The sequence below is a fragment of the Bacillus rossius genome (genome assembly GCF_032445375.1).
Source record: "Bacillus rossius redtenbacheri isolate Brsri chromosome 4 unlocalized genomic scaffold, Brsri_v3 Brsri_v3_scf4_2, whole genome shotgun sequence".
In the NCBI taxonomy this organism is placed as follows: domain Eukaryota; kingdom Metazoa; phylum Arthropoda; class Insecta; order Phasmatodea; family Bacillidae; genus Bacillus; species Bacillus rossius.
The window spans coordinates 33,963,158-33,979,248 of NW_026962011.1; the positions used below are offsets into that span (position 1 = coordinate 33,963,158).

The 16,091-nt window shown below is 40.5% G+C and overlaps 1 protein-coding gene across 6 annotated transcripts in view; it reads right to left on the reverse strand.

Annotated features, from left to right (window-relative positions):
- LOC134542258 (sodium/hydrogen exchanger 10-like) overlaps positions 1-16,091 on the reverse strand; it is a 75,220-nt gene that overhangs the window by 33,029 nt on the left and 26,100 nt on the right. For 5 of the 6 annotated variants that reach the window (XM_063386371.1, XM_063386373.1, XM_063386370.1 and 2 more), the window contains 3 exons: positions 9,945-10,110; positions 6,554-6,711; positions 4,006-4,114 (listed from right to left, as the gene is read on the reverse strand). In XM_063386371.1, coding sequence (XP_063242441.1) covers positions 4,006-4,114; positions 6,554-6,711; positions 9,945-10,110 — 433 coding nt within the window. The remainder of the gene's footprint in view (positions 1-4,005; positions 4,115-6,553; positions 6,712-9,944; positions 10,111-16,091) is intronic. The other variant, XM_063386372.1, reaches the window with a different exon arrangement.

A 16,091-nucleotide genomic window follows, 5' to 3' on the forward strand; every position in this document is an offset into this window, starting at 1 on the left:
ATATTCTTATATGGACTTTCTGTACTAGAGTTACATTTTTTTCCTACAAGCTATCAAATGCCTACCGGTCGACTACAAATATTATAGCTTAAAGCATCATAACTATGTCAACTTGTTGTTATGGACTCGTAATATTGGGAACGTAACATAGATTACACTTCTACTTGTCATTAAAACAGGGCCGTAAGAAGGTATACCATTATGTAATTTTCCTCGGAGGATACCATGGCCACAGTATGGACGGTTCAATATAAGGTTTAGCAGAGCGTTAGATGTCTTCATTGGTCTTCAGACACCTTCTTTGGTTTTTCTGTAAATGTGTTTCTATTTCTACAAGGTTGAAATATTAGCTTATCAGATGACTATTTTGTCTTGATATATCATCACCTGCATTAGACATTGGAAATGCTCGCCAATTTTCGATCGATTTGTACTTTTATTTTGGTATTTGGAGTGGAATTTTAATGTGGAATTTTACTATAGATTTGATGGTTGTTTGCATGTATGTTATGTTTGTGGCCATACTGCCATCTTCTGAACCATGACAATACAGGCCCCAGATGTCTGCAGCCACCCCCTTTGACCGGGAGTCTTCTCCCACTCGGTACGAGGCAGAAGTGTACCATTGTGTGTGTGGCCGTAATGCCCTTTCATCAACCCTGACCAGTAACGTCCCCAGATGCCAGAGGCCACTCCTTTTGACCGGGAGTCTTCTCCCACTCGGTACGAGGCAGAAGTGTACCATTGTGTGTGTGGCCGTAATGCCCTTTCATCAACCCTGACCAGTAACGTCCCCAGATGCCAGAGGCCACTCCTTTTGACCGGGAGTCTTCTCCCACTCGGTACGAGGCAGAAGTGTACCATTGTGTGTGTGGCCGTAATTCCCTTTCATGAACCCTGACCAGTAACGTCCCCAGATGCCAGAGGCCACTCCTTTTGACCGGGAGTCTTCTCCCACTCGGTACGAGGCAGAAGTGTACCATTGTGTGTGTGGCCGTAATGCCCTTTCATGAACCCTGACCAGTAACGTCCCCAGATGCCAGAGGCCACTCCTTTTGACCGGGAGTCTTCTCCCACTCGGTACGAGGCAGAAGTGTACCATTGTGTGTGTGGCCGTAATGCCCTTTCATGAACCCTGACCAGTAACGTACCCAGATGCCAGAGGCCACTCCTTTTAACCGGGAGTCTTCTCCCACTCGGTACGAGGCAGAAGTGTACCATTGTGTGTGTGGCCGTAATGCCCTTTCATCAACCCTGACCAGTAACGTCCCCAGATGTCAGAGGCCACTCCATTTGACCGGGAGTCTTCTCCCACTCGGTACGAGGCAGAAGTGTACCATTGTGTGTGTGGCCGTAATGCCCTTTCATGAACCCTGACCAGTAACGTCCCCAGATGCCAGAGGCCACTCCTTTTGACCGGGAGTCTTCTCCCACTCGATACGAGGCAGAAGTGTACCATTGTGTGTGTGGCCATAATGCCCTTTCATGAACCCTGACCAGTAACGTACCCAGATGCCAGTGGCCACCCCTTTATCCTGCAGTCTGATGCCTCACGGTCCAAAACAGGCCTGTGCTGCAGCATGCCAGGAGTTGGAGGGTCACAAGTGCTGGTAGAGGTGTGTTTGCGTTAGTATCTGAACTACCGGCCGTGCCATTAGCAGACGTCTGCGGAGGATGACGGACCACGCCAGCAAGAACATGACCACCTGAGAGGAATCCTTGATTGTGTCGTCTCAGGCATTAATTCAATCTTTACCTCAGTCCCGACCCAACCTGGCCTAGTAATCGGAGGAGCATGTGATATGACATAAAAGTACCAGTATTATCTCGTTTATTATGCATTTATGTCACCTGTGTTATAGGCAGAGGATATAACTGCTACAAAATTTTGGTGTATTTATTCAATTCCAATTGATGCTATTGTAACTGAGGAATTTTATTTGTATCTTATAAAATGCACAACTTTGCTATAGGTGTATATGAAACTGTAAAGTTAATACAAATATAATTTTGGGTAAATATGTATTGTACGGATTAGCGCCAAAAAAAATCGTACAAATATAAAATAACTTTCATTATATGCTCTTTTACGTCCTCTTTTCAAAACCGCCTGCGGAGATTAAAAATTCCAATTACTTTTGGAGATATCGCCGTTCTTATTTTGCAATACAAGCCCTATGTAATCATTCAACAGACGCCATTTTATATTTTGCCGTGTGTGCATGAATGCCTAAATAACAGAAATTTTCCATTAGGTAAGGTTAGTTACATTATAAATACTTCAAAATAAACGGAAATTAAAAATAATATCAATTAATTTTACTTGTATAGTTTTAAGTATTTATAATGTAACTGACCTGACCTAACAAAACGGGACAAAGGTAGATTAGGTCAGGTCAGCTACAGTATAAATACTTTGAAACTGAACGGACATTAAAAATAATAAAAATTAATTTTAATGGTTGTTTAGTTTTAAAGTATTTATAATGTAGCTGACCTGACCTAACAAACCGGGAAAAAGGATGAACAGTAGGAACTCACGTAATTTTCTTTTTACGTGATGTAGTCGTTCAACTACGTCGCGAAAAAAATAAATAATAATACTTGTAAACAAGCAACAATGGTGAACGCGGGAAGCCTACGATTCACTCATCCTTCTAGACATACCCGAATACTCACGTTGGCAAGCCTTCTTTCAACAGACGATCGTGCATCTTCGGTTTTTTTTTTTTTTTGTTTATTGTAAATAAATATGCAACTCATGAAAACTAATGGTCAATTAGGTTATGTTAGCTACATTATAAATACTTCAAAACATTGTGGATGGTTGATTTGGTTAGGATAGCTACATTAAAAATACTGTGAAATCATGTAAACGGTTTCCTAGCGCTGGATAGCTACATATTAAAATGTTATTTGCTAAGCAACCATAAAATGATTTTACAGTTTTTTAATGTAGCATACTTACCTAATATAACCAACCATCTACAATGTTTTAAAGTATTTTTAATGACTTCTTGCTAATTTTAAGAAAAGAAGGCTTGCCAACTTGAGTATTCGGGTATGTCCAGAAAAATGTGTGAATCGTAGGCTTCCCGCTCAACGCCGCATCAGTGCACAACATGAAAATTAAAAAATTCCATATCTCCTAAAGTATTTGGAATTTCTGATCTCCGCCGGGTTTAATGAAAAGAAGAAGTTAAAGAGCACAGAATAAAGGTATTTTCGGATTTTTAAAAATTTTTTTTAAAAAAATCGCCAAAAAATTAATATTAAAAAATTTGATATCTCCAAAAGTAATTGGAATTTTTTATCTCCGCAGGCGGTTCTGAAAAGAGGACGTAAGATAGCATATAATGAAAGTTATTTCATATTTGTACGATTTTTTTTGGCGCTAATCCGTACAATACATATTTACCTAATTTTGCTAGTATAAAACTTAAATCAAGGAACTTATTTCACTCAAGTGTATTATTCAATATATGTACTTTATTTAAACCTCAACATGTTATAAATTTTTTGTCCTGATAAACAAACATGTTCTTGACCAAATAATATGTACCAAATTTGTGAGTTGAATCAATATGCAAAATTCATGTTATATGTACAAAGTGATCATTGAGAGAAATACACATCTGCCAAGAAATACTTTTATACATAAACTTTAACAAAATTTATTAGAAATATTTTGACATTAAACTAAAATTTGCAAACATTCGTAGTGGTTGAATTAACGAACTAAAGCAGAAAATAAAAATTTTTTCATGCCTATTATTAAGGTGTTTTGTCTACTTTTTTTACCCTTTATTTGCATAACCATAGGCTGATAACTTTTATTCACATGATAAATAATATTTTAATATATTGCATTTGTGTAGTGTTCTCAAGCCAAGGGTTTTTCCATGAAATTGGCAACAGCACACAAGGTTTGAAAGAATGAAGGAGCAGAAATCACTGCACCAAATCTAAAATTAAACACAGCTATTTTTCAGTTGGCCAACTCACTGTTTTGTCTTTGCCCTTATTGTAGGGGTTGTTGATAGTTGTTGCTTCATCTACAACCTTCCAGTTGACCATAGGGAAGTACTTCGCCAGCTTCAAAATACTGAAGTGCCTTAACAGCAGAAACAACATAAACTTGATGCATCTTGCTTTATAAATAAAAATAATTAGTAAAAATTTAAAACCATAACAACCTAAAAGATAAATAAGTTTCTTATTTTAATATTTATATTTTTAGTTTAGTTTATTGCGTACATAAGTTCTTTATCTGTGTGCGAGATTGCACAATATTGGACAAATCGTGTAAACTTAAATTTGCTTATAAACAGCTCATTTTCCTTCTTTTGATAATATTTATGCCTAATTCATTTATTGATGAATTAAAAAACCTTAAAAAGTTAAAATTAATATTTCCTTTCTTTTAGATGACTTATATGACAAGGAGGTTACATTGATTTCAGTAAAGAATAGTGTAATCGTGGTGCTGTGCTCAGGATAAAACCATAATTATTAATAATAAATGTCCGGTGGAAGCGTCAGGCTAATTATCTAAAAGGACTTGCCAGAGGGGCACAGCCCACTTACAAAACACAATTTAAAATTAACCTCCCTGACAGTAGGAAAGGTTACGTGGATTGTGGTTTCAAGTAGCAGCAAATGAAAACAATCGTATGATTTGGTTTCATTAGAGGCTTTTACTGTTGATTAGTAGTTTAGTATCTTTTTCATTGCCGGTTTCTTACATTTGAAAATATCTTACGTGATTACAGCCATTACAAACAAAACAGGTAACAATGTTAGATTCTTATTTTTGATACATTACATTGAGTACACTAACGAATAAAATAGAAAAAAGGGGGGCTGGGGGGGGGGAACACCATTTCATGCTATACTAAGTTCAACTGTTTAGGAACATTGAGCTCGCAGGCTCATAAAACAAATATGTGTGTTTAAAATACAATATTTTATAATAATAAGGAAAACGTCCTAAAACTGGCGGAGTTATAAAGCTGTTCTTCACTTCTTTTTGAGGGGTGCCGAAAGATGGAGGGAGACTCCATTATAGAGGCTCACGAGTTACATTTTGAGGTGCAAAATGTGGCGCCGGAACTGGGCCGCCATCTTGAACTGGTCTGGGGTCCTTGAAGCACTCTGGAATTCTTGAGTACTCTTAGATTCTGGAACCCTCTGGGATTCTGGAACCCTGCCTTAGCTGGCAGGGTGAAGTAGATAGTGGCTGTCCCTGGGGGTGATCCGGGGACGCGCGGCGCGGGAGCTCGTGGTAGCCATAGAAGAAATAATTATGCCGAAAACAAAAAAAAACTAAAGTTAAGCTTAACTATTTGGGCAGCTACGAAGAAAAACTAAAAAAATCCTGGTGACATGGCCTGGCTCAGAAAGCAACTACATTATTGCTGAAAGCGGATCACGATAGCTGCTGGTCGTTACTGTGACCTGTTGCGAAGATGCGCGCTGGACGAGAGCTGCCCTAAAAATCCCTGAAATGGCGCCGGGACGCTAACTTAAAATTAAGCCCGGTCATCTGTTCCTCTGGAGGAGGGGATCGGGAAACCCGAAGTGCTCCGAAGGGCTCCGAAAGAAAAAAAAGGGCTCCTGCGACCTATCGACTGAGTGTGAGGTCGACTGTTTCTCCTGGTGGGGATAGGATGGTCAGTAGTGCGCTCTTGCTCTCAGCTGGTTCGTCCTTTCGCCGATAGATGGTGTGGGCATGCGGATCGGAGTCTCGCAGAGACCATTGCGGCACTTGGTGGCCGTCATTTTGCAAGGGGGGGGGGAGGGGGGGGAGGGGGGGAACACCTGGTGAATGACCTGCCCTGGGAGAGTTCGCTGTCCAGACGTTGGGACGTGCGGCGGAGCTTGAAAAAAGGACACCAAAACGTGTTAGAGACCGCAAACTTCAGCACACCTCCAAGAAGGGGTGGAGGCGACCATGGGAAGCTTAGGGCGGCTACTTTCGTCACGCGTAGCGCTAAACTCGTGACGAAACGCAACGGCCAGTGGATACCGTTGCTGATGATAGCCCTGTAGTCGGCTAGACCCAGCAAATTTGGTGGGAAACAGCGGTGAGAGCACTATACTGCTCAACAAGCTAACCTGCCCGTACACTCGACCGAACAAGTTTGGGTGGGGCGAAAGCAGCGTGCGAAAGAGGAAAATTAAAGTTATAAAAAAAATTTAAAATTTTGTAAAACTAAGAAAATAAAAAAAATTTGTGCCTAAAGTAGCACTGATTCGGTACAATAGATAGACATGTATTTATTGCAGCCTACCTAAGATAAGTTTAAGTGAATGGAGTCATCTATATTTTACCAGTGGTAGATACAATATGACATACACACATATCATGAACAATGTAGGTAAAATTGTTTTACAGAGAACTTGACCCAAATGGCACCCAAGTTGATGACCTACTTGGACATTCGTCCTTCTGATGTCGAGACACTGCAGGAAGATACATAGCAAATATAAGCTAATCGTGTAGCATAGACCTTAATAAAAACTTCATAATTTAACTGCTAAGTGCACGCACCTCTCGCGAATGTCGTACAAGCTTGCGAGAGCCTTCCTCATGTTGGCCTTCCTGCTGGAGGAGATAGTCAGCAGTCCCAGCTTGCTCAACACCACGGTGATGCTGGAGCCGTTGATCAGGTATGTCAGGATCACGATCATAGTCATGAGTATCGTGAACTGCAAGGTACCCAAAAAATTCAATATAAAACATTTGTATGGGAACTAGAAAACACAAAACAATATTACAATACACATAGGTTTAAAACTTTTTTTATGGGGAAAAAAAATCTTTGGTTTTTGTTTAGAACTGTTTTCAACTGGGTTACTATGGCTAAGGTGTTATGCTTAGTTGATGATTCAAGGGAGAGTAGATTTCTGTAAAATTAGTTCATGGAGCAAAAAAAAAATCCCTGCCAAATTTCAAATATGTAGGTGTTATATATCCTGAAAGAGTGGGTCACCCACCAAATTTACTTACCCCCCCCCCCCCCCCCCTCTAAAAATGATTTCCATAAAATCAATTCTATATGTAAATAATTACCTATATCATAATGAACATATCTGCTAAATTTGAATTATGTAGTTCTAAGATTGGTAGTCGCGTAAGAAATCAATTTGGCAAGATTCTCCTTGGCGCATCCAAGTTCTCCATGTATTTCCCCTTCTACCACCCCTCCTCCGCCTGCTACCCATAATCTACATCCTTCACTTGTGTCCTCTCCTAGCTTTTTTTTGTACGCATGCGCGTTGCGCATTTCGTTCTGCTTAAATAAGCTCAAGTCATTGGCTTCGGCCTCGTTATTGTGCTATTTTTAGTTGAGTGATACAATCTTCAGTGCGGTGGCTGCTGGCGTGAGGTGAGTCGTGGCATATTCTGTTGAGTAACTTGTGCTTAAGGTGGTATGAGGTGGCCAGGCCTTTGATGAAGATTTGCCTTATAACAGTTTTTGCATGTGTCCAAAATTGTTTGTTTCCACCTGCCACCCCCAAAATTTTGTATGGATTTTAATGTATTTTTTTACACTTTCTTATCTCTGTTAAGATTTGAAATAATTAATCTCCACACAGCGCCAAGACAGCACGAAATGAAATTGAAGGTTTGGTTTCTTGTGCATGAACATTCTTAATGTTTTGGCCAGCCTCCTTGAGGCACGCAACCCAACGATACCTTGTGGTGATTAAGTAATGCCCTTTTACCTTGATCTTTCCAAGCCGATATTTTTTTTCCCTGGGCAGAGTCTTCTGTCGTGTATCCGTTTGTGTGGCTCAATATATATTCCTTGTTAAAGTTCAAGTTTGTTAGGCATTGCATAGCCTTCATATCTTAAATGTTATTGTGTATAATTTTCCCATTTTTCTTGTAACATATGTTAAGTATTGTTAATGTTATATCTACTCGTGGTCTTGGGAAGTATTGAGTGTACGCACTATTTGATTTGTGTCTTGAATGTGCGTACTCATGTAACCCATGTTCAAACAGTCATTTAACTTGCAAGTTTTATACCCTGTCCAGTAATGATGTTTACGTGTTCAGAGTTTTGAGACTTTTAGAATATATCTATTGTTAAAAGCATACCAAATTTCAATTTGTAGTTCTTATAGTTCAATAGAATTGGTGATGAGTCAGTGAGTTATTTTGCTCATATATATATACACGTGTGTGTGTATATATATGTGTATATATGTATATATATGTATATATGTATACATATGTATTGACGTCGTCCGGGCCTGCGGCCCCTTTGAGCCCGATATGACACCGCCCAACCACCGTTTCAGTTCAAACCTCCCGCTCGTACGTGGGTGTGTGCGTGTGTTTCCAGCCCGGCAAGAGGGCGCCTAGCTGCAGTGCGCCGCACCCCTAAGTATGCTAATTAATATTGTAAACCTTTTTCTTTTATTCTCTTGCCCCAGTGTCTTGTTGCAGTGTAATCATGTGTTTCTCCAGTTTAAATATTACAATTAATTATAAAACTATAGACGTTGCCCGGGCGGACCCGAATAGGCACGGACTTGGACGAGGGTAGAAATGTTTTAGAATAATTCTTAATAACTACGTAAACATTAATGTATTTTAAATTGCCAGTAATTTTTATATAATTATTAATGTAATCTATTATTTACTTAACTTTCGCCGGGGCACGGAATCGCAGAATGTTGTAACTGTAATTGTGTTCGGCGCGAAGGGCGCCATGTTGCCACCTGCAAACCATGATCTCACCCCAGTCGTTCTCTCCTGCCAGCCGAGGGCGGTCGTGTCGCTGCCTTGCGGCGACCACGTGCGTGGTCAGCCTCCTCTAAGCCGATTCGTGCCTCGGGCGTTTTCTTAGTTGTACCATTGAAGGAACGTGTACGGAAATAAATCGTGAGTACAATAAACTAATTAACTGTGTTACGTGTCTTTGTGTTCGGGGGACCACGTGGGACCCCAACCTGGTCAGCGGCGTGTGGGACGCCCTGAGAACCCACTGCGTCTTAGAAGCGTGCCCGACGCTAAGAGCGGGCTTAGGTAGGGTCGAGAGCGGCGCATTTAATATCTAGAGGGCCAAATATCTCGCCGCACACGGGCCACGTAACGCCCTGAGTTAGAGTCTCTCGCCGGGTCCACGTGCCCACTCACGTGGTGGCGCCCACTATTTAGTACCGATAATTTCTCCATAACACCGTACGCCCTCAGTATATATATGTATATGTATATATATGTGTATATATATATCCTTCCTCTCTCTTGCAAAAACTGTCACAGGAACATCCCAAAAATGTATTTGGAATTTCAAGGAGTGAATTATGTTGCTAAACAGTTTTATTAAAATTACGTGAAAAGGACGAACATTATGTTCAATTCGCTAGGCTTAAGGTGCCCGTCTGGTAAGGGGTGTATTTGTGTCAGTGAGGCGGGATGATATGCGCGACAGCTCAGCTGATATCGCCTTTGAACTGGCCCGGTCTTATTTCAGCGGTGATCGTAACATTATACGGCGTAGAAATAAAGATAAAGGCTTAATGCAAGGCTCTTAAGTGCTTTTAAATATCTGAACCGGTTGTTTAATGCCTAAAAATTACTCTGAAAGCATGCCTTTTAGCCATTTCAACTCTTTAAAATACTGTTTGATATCTTAATCCGCAAAAAAACTATTCATTAGCCGTCAGCAAATTCTTAAATGTGTATTTTTTTTGTAAACAGAGCCCACTCTGATATCTTGAGTAGTTCTCGAATCGCGGTTTTCACGAAGCTCTGCACACTGTACGTGTTCCAGGGTAGTCTGGGGCACTTAAACGTAGTTGCAAAAGGAACTGATTCCACGGACAATATCTGCATAAGGAAATCCCTTTTCAAAGTCCTGCAAGAGTCCCGTCGCTCCCAGAAGGACATTGCAACAGCCGAGCAAGGCCGGTGCGCGGACGCTCACCTGGGGCCCGATGTGCACGAAGTGGCTGGTGCGGGCGGCCATGAGCGCCAGCAACATGCTGAGGATGCCGTGCAGCCCGCCCCACATGGCCACGATGGCGTTCTGCCAGCTCAGCCCGCTGCCCAGCCGCGACAACATCGGCAACAGCACCAGGTACACCACTATCCTGCCACGACCCACAAACAGCGACAGCGTTTCGTTTCTCGCGCGATGGAGATACTCACAAGCACACATTCTTTCAGATACTCTTAAAATATATACGGAAGTATGTTACCTGTACTAAGTAATGTCTATGACGTCGCAGAAAATTTTACCAGAAGGAAAATCTGAACTATCCTCTACGTTTTTTTTTTTCTAGCATCATTTATAAAAATTATTAGTATCAGGATATTGTTTGATGCAAAAATGTTATCTTTCGAAAACGAAAGTATATAGAATGTCATAGTGTAAAACAGTAGAGGGGAAAATATAAGCTAGTCTTTCTTTCTTTACTCGCCAGTGATTTTTAAAAATCTAACCTCAATAACGATCAAACACATTTGTGGTCATGTCCATGTTGCAAATAAACTTATAATACTAGGATACTAAATTTAATGTAGAATAACTTTTATATAATGCTGAGTGTGCTAACTAAAGTGAAAAATAAAATAGTCTCTTTTCAAATACCAACATTTCTGGATTAAATAATAACACACACAGTTTCTGCGCCCGCCAATAGAATTCGCTACCTGAATTGTAAACGTTGCTTGTCACCATCAAATGCAGACAGCAGAGCAGCACGAAACAACAGAGAATTTTTAACTATTAGAAACTGCTCTAACAAAATCCCGGTTAGGACCTGATTTTCGACAAATTTTTTTATTAAAATACTACCCATCTTGTTAAAATCACTTAACAGTTAATAATATAAATTTTCCGCGCACGTTATAAGTTAAACTTCCATGGCATTACTAAAAAATTAACCTGAAATATTTTTAACTCATACTATAACACTAAGTATATGTTTGTATATTTGTTTTTGCTTAAACGACTGAAATCAGTCTGCAAATACTTCCTACAAGCAAAACATAACCTTATTTAGCTGATTCAATATTATTATATTATAATGCTATTCAAAAAGTACAAATACACAAGTGACCAGATTTGATTGATGCCCCTAGCAGTTATCAAGCACGCTCTCTACTGCTGTGCTAATAAGCCTCTTGTAAATTGGAAGGAGAATACGTAGTATAATCATTGTAATGCCTGATATCTTACATATTTTAAAATTTTGGAATAATATGATAATTTCAGTTTACCAAATATAGTTTTACTGTCATAAAGTCTCATTTTGCACACCAATACATCTGGTATGCCCCTAATGTTGACGAAAGTGACTATATAAGGGTTTATGTTGCTACACATGAGTTCACCCTAATTGTGACACATTTCCCTTCTACGTCTTCCGTCCCGTTTTCACAAAATGACTCCTACCAAAGGCAGTATACCGAGAGCCTAGATGTTTACACATCAACAAGTATTTGGCTTAGATTCTCCGTTTGAAATGTTTAAAACCAAGTGGTCACGGACTGTGTGGATATAGTGTTATTGTGTCTTGAATGAAAAGAAATATTAAAATAAGTAGTTTTATATAAATAGTGTGTTTTTATTTCCTTTTTTTTCCCCTAAATTTTGGTGACTTATTTATTTTCAAGGGAGAGACAGTAAATAAATTTTTCCTTTCCACCCTTCTTGCCATCTCTGCTCACAATTCCTCTATTTCCAAACTTTTCTTCCTGTGTTACACATAAGTTTTACTACCAATTTGCGCTTACATAACCCCACCCATCCAGCCAATAACATTCACGCCTCCTAAAGAGAGGAGTATGAAGCACCATAACCTGACATGCTTTCTCATTGACCAAGGAATAAGGCACCTCTTCCAAGAACATCTTGGGTACCTACCCAGAAAGGATGATGAGAGTTGGGTTATGGGAGAGGGAGGGAGGGAGGACCTTTGCTAATGGAGTAACAGGCGATTTGCCTAACGGCGGTTTGCCTAAACATGAATTTGTTACAGCGATTTGCCTAAAGTCATTTCGCCTAACGGCGATTTGCCTAACGGCGATTTGCCTAACGGTGTTTTCCCTAACGGAGTTCTGCCTGACTGTGTTTTCCCTAACGGAGTTCTGCCTGACGGCGATTTGCCTAACGGCGATTTGCCTAACGGTGATTTGCCCAACGGTGTTTTCCCTAACGGAGTTCTGCCTGACTGTGTTTTCCCTAACGGAGTTCTGCCTGACGGTGATTTGCCTAATGGCGATTTGCCTAACGGTTATTTGCCTAACGGTGTTTTGCCTAATGGCATTTTGCCTAACGGCATTTTGCCTAAAATGTTACTATGATGACAAAACCTCATTTTGCCTAATGGTGAATTGCCTAACTGCATTTTGCTAATGGCGTTTTGCCTAGCAGTGTTTTGCCATCCTAACCTAACCTAGCCTAACCTAAGCTAACCTAACCTAAGCTAACCTAACCTAACATAAGCAAACCTAACCTAACCTAACCTAAGCTAACCTAACCTTACCTAACCTAACGGCGTTTTGCCTATCAGCGGTTTGCCTAACGACGTTTTGCCTAACGGCGTTTTGCCTGACGGCGTTTTGCCTGACGGCGTTTTGCCTGACAGCGTTTTGCCTCACTGCGTTTTGCCTAACTGCTATTTGGCCAACGGCATGGCATTTTGCCTAATGGCGTTTTGCCTAACGGCGTTTTGCCTAAACGCCATTTTGCCTAAAATTAGGAAAAACGTCTTTAGGCAAAACGACACATGCCCTGCTAATGCATATATCAGGGGAGTGAGGGGAAAACATCAGAATGCATTATGGGTAACTATAGTGGGCTAGGAGAATGTGGGATAGAGGAGGAATCATAATGAAGCTTAGCTTTTTTTGTGCAAAGCATTAGTAGTATTTATGTCTATCTCCTGCTCACACATTCTTTTACACCTTAATTTGTGGTGATTTTGTATAATGTGAATGGCTTCCAAGCTTTCAAACAGTTTATCAGGACTTCTATGCTAGATAGTGTGCAGTATGGGGTTTCTATCGTTCCTTTCCCCTTCTTGTACAAATCTAGTGAACTTAAAGAAAATTTATTACGTTAGTCATTAGCATGCTCAGTGATCATTCTCAAGTATAAGTATACATGAAGGTACATTTAGAGTTAGAATAAATGAACTACAAACTTTCTAAAAATAATAAAAACAAATTAGTTCAGCTGATTTACCTATGAAAGAGCCTTATGTGTACTAAGCTTTTACATTGTTGACATTATGGATTTAAAAAATGAGTTTAAGAAGGTGGTACTCAAATCCAAGTAAAAAAAGTAGGGGTTAGCAAACAGTTTATTCATAATATAATTGTTGTGATGTATCTCTATGAGAGGAAGTGGACAAATACACGGCAGCCAAGATGGCGAGATGAAGGATGTGTTTTTGTCTGGAGTTGGTTCACCAATCCCTTCCAATCCAATATATAACATGGCGCTGCGGACTAATTGTTTAGTATATCGACGCTATAATGCGGTGGTATAAACAAGAAGAAAAAAATAAATGAAGATTTGGGAGGACGGTACGGTAATGACGACGGTGAAGTGAACATAACCCAAACAAGAGATGGACGGGCTAAAACCACCGAGACCGTTTAGCTTTGATGGGGATCTGGCGGTTAATTGGAAACGGTGGAAACAACAGTTCCAGATCTACATGACAGCCACAGGGGGCGAGAGCAAGAGTGAAGAGGTAAAAATAGCCACTTTATTACATGTGGTTGGTGAAGAGGCGCAAGACCTATATTATACATTGGATGTATCCGAGAAAAACAGGAAGGAGTATAAAACAGTTTTGCAGAGTCTGGAATCATACTTTCTTCCAAAGACCAATCAGAGTGTTGAGCGGCACAAGTTTAATAATCGTGTACAACAGGAAAGTGAAACGTTTGACTCTTTTATAACTGCACTCCGGCGACTTAGTGCTAATTGTGGTTACGAAGGCCTACGAGATGACATGATAAGAGACCGAATCGTGTGCGGAGTACGTGACACGCGTCTAAAAGACAGGTTATTAAGAGAACCAAATATGACCCTCGCAAAGGCGGTACAGATATGCAAAGCGGCAGAACAAACGCAGGAGTTATTGGAAGCTATAGACAAAAAGGAAGCGGTGCATGAAGTTTACACGAGCAGCTATGCAGAAGCAGGAAGACAGGACACCTCTACCAAGAGAGACGAACAACAGGGGAGGCTACATACACAAAGGTATACAGATGGATATAGGGCTGGACAGTACAACAACAAGCAACACCTGCCCAACAACATTCACCACTCCAAAGGCAATGGCTATCAGCGTGGACGTGGCGGGAAGCAGAGGTTTCCTACAAGTAAGGCAACCTTTGGACACAGAGAGTATTATCCTAGCAGCGAAGGTATGTACAATAAACATAACTATGTAGAGCAAGGGTGTCAGAGGTGCGGACTGCAACATACAAACTCTAGTTGTCCGGCGTTCAAGGAAATATGTAGAAAATGCAACAAACGGGGACACTTTGCACGAGTTTGTAGATCTAAATCTGTACATGAAATAAACAGACAGGGGACTGATGCTCATTGTGTGAATGATCTGATGTTAGGGTGCATTACTACCAATCAGTCGGACGAGGTTACAGGTGAAAGACAAGGACAGTGTAATGTGCATGGTAAAGTAATGGATGTTCAATCTAGAGAGTGTAAAATTGGTGACATAGAAACTGAGTGGTTTTGTAAATTGAAAGTGTCACCTAATCATTATGTCAACTTTAAAGTAGATACAGGAGCTCAGGTTAATGTTTTACCTGAGGACACCTTTCTTACATTACAAAAGAGAAGTGATGCCTTGCTCACGTCAAATGTTAAACTCAAAAGTTATGCGGGTACTGAAATACCTGTGATAGGCAAGTGTTTCTTACATTGTCATACGCCACGAGGACAATCAGGGGTACTAGAGTTCCAGGTTACGAGAGTAAAAAATTCCGTACCTATAGTAGGGTTGAATGGCATCCAACAATTACAAATACTTCAAAGGGTGGAACTCGTAGGAGCTCACCAAGACCCACACATCACAAGTCTGCTTTCACAATATAAAAATTTATTTGAGGGTCTTGGAGAGATAAAAGTTCATCCACGTACCTTAGTGCTACGAGAGGGTAGTAAGGCACCAGCGGCCGTATTTCAGAGAATACCGTTCGCACTCCATGATAAGTTGAGGGAGGAGATTAATAGGATGATCAAACTTAAGGTAGTGGAGAAAGTAGAGGAGCCAACAGATTGGCTGAATCCTATAGTAATTGTAAGGAAGCCATCAGGGGACATACGGGTTTGTCTGGACCCACAGTCTTTAAATGCAGCAACTATGAGAGAACACTGCAGAATGCCAACATTTGAGGAAGTCACTGTAAAAATGAAAGGAGCCCAGTATTTCAGCACATTGGATGCAAATAGAGGTTTTTGGCAAATAGGCCTCACAGATGAAAGTTCAAAACTAACCACATTTGATTCTCCATCACATGGAAGACTTCGGTTTACACGCTTACCGTATGGCTTGACCTGTGCTCCGGAAATTTTTTACAGTGTCTTCAGCCAATTGTTCAAAGATCTGGAAGGAGTACAGGTGTATGTAGATGATGTTATAGTTTTTGGTGTTGATAGAGCGGAGCATGATCGAAGGTTGGAACAAGTTCTCAAACGAGCAAAACAAATGAATGTTACATTTAATCTAGAGAAGTGTAAGTTTGGACTTACGGAAGTCAGGTATATTGGGCACATATTTGGGAAAGACGGCATTAGGACAGATATGGATAAGGTGAGGGCCATCTTAGAATTCCCGGAACCTAAAAACGTGACAGAATTACAAAGGTTCTTGGGAATGGTCAACTATTGGGGAAAATTTGTACCCAATCTTTCGGAAAAAAACAGATGCGTTACGTGGGTTGTGTCGAAAGAATGTTGTTTGGTCATGGAACGACCAACACCACACAACATTTGAACACTTAAAAACACTTTTGACCTCCACACCTATCCTACAGTATTTTGATCATGACGATGAGGTAGTGCTGTCAGTGGATGCGTCACAGA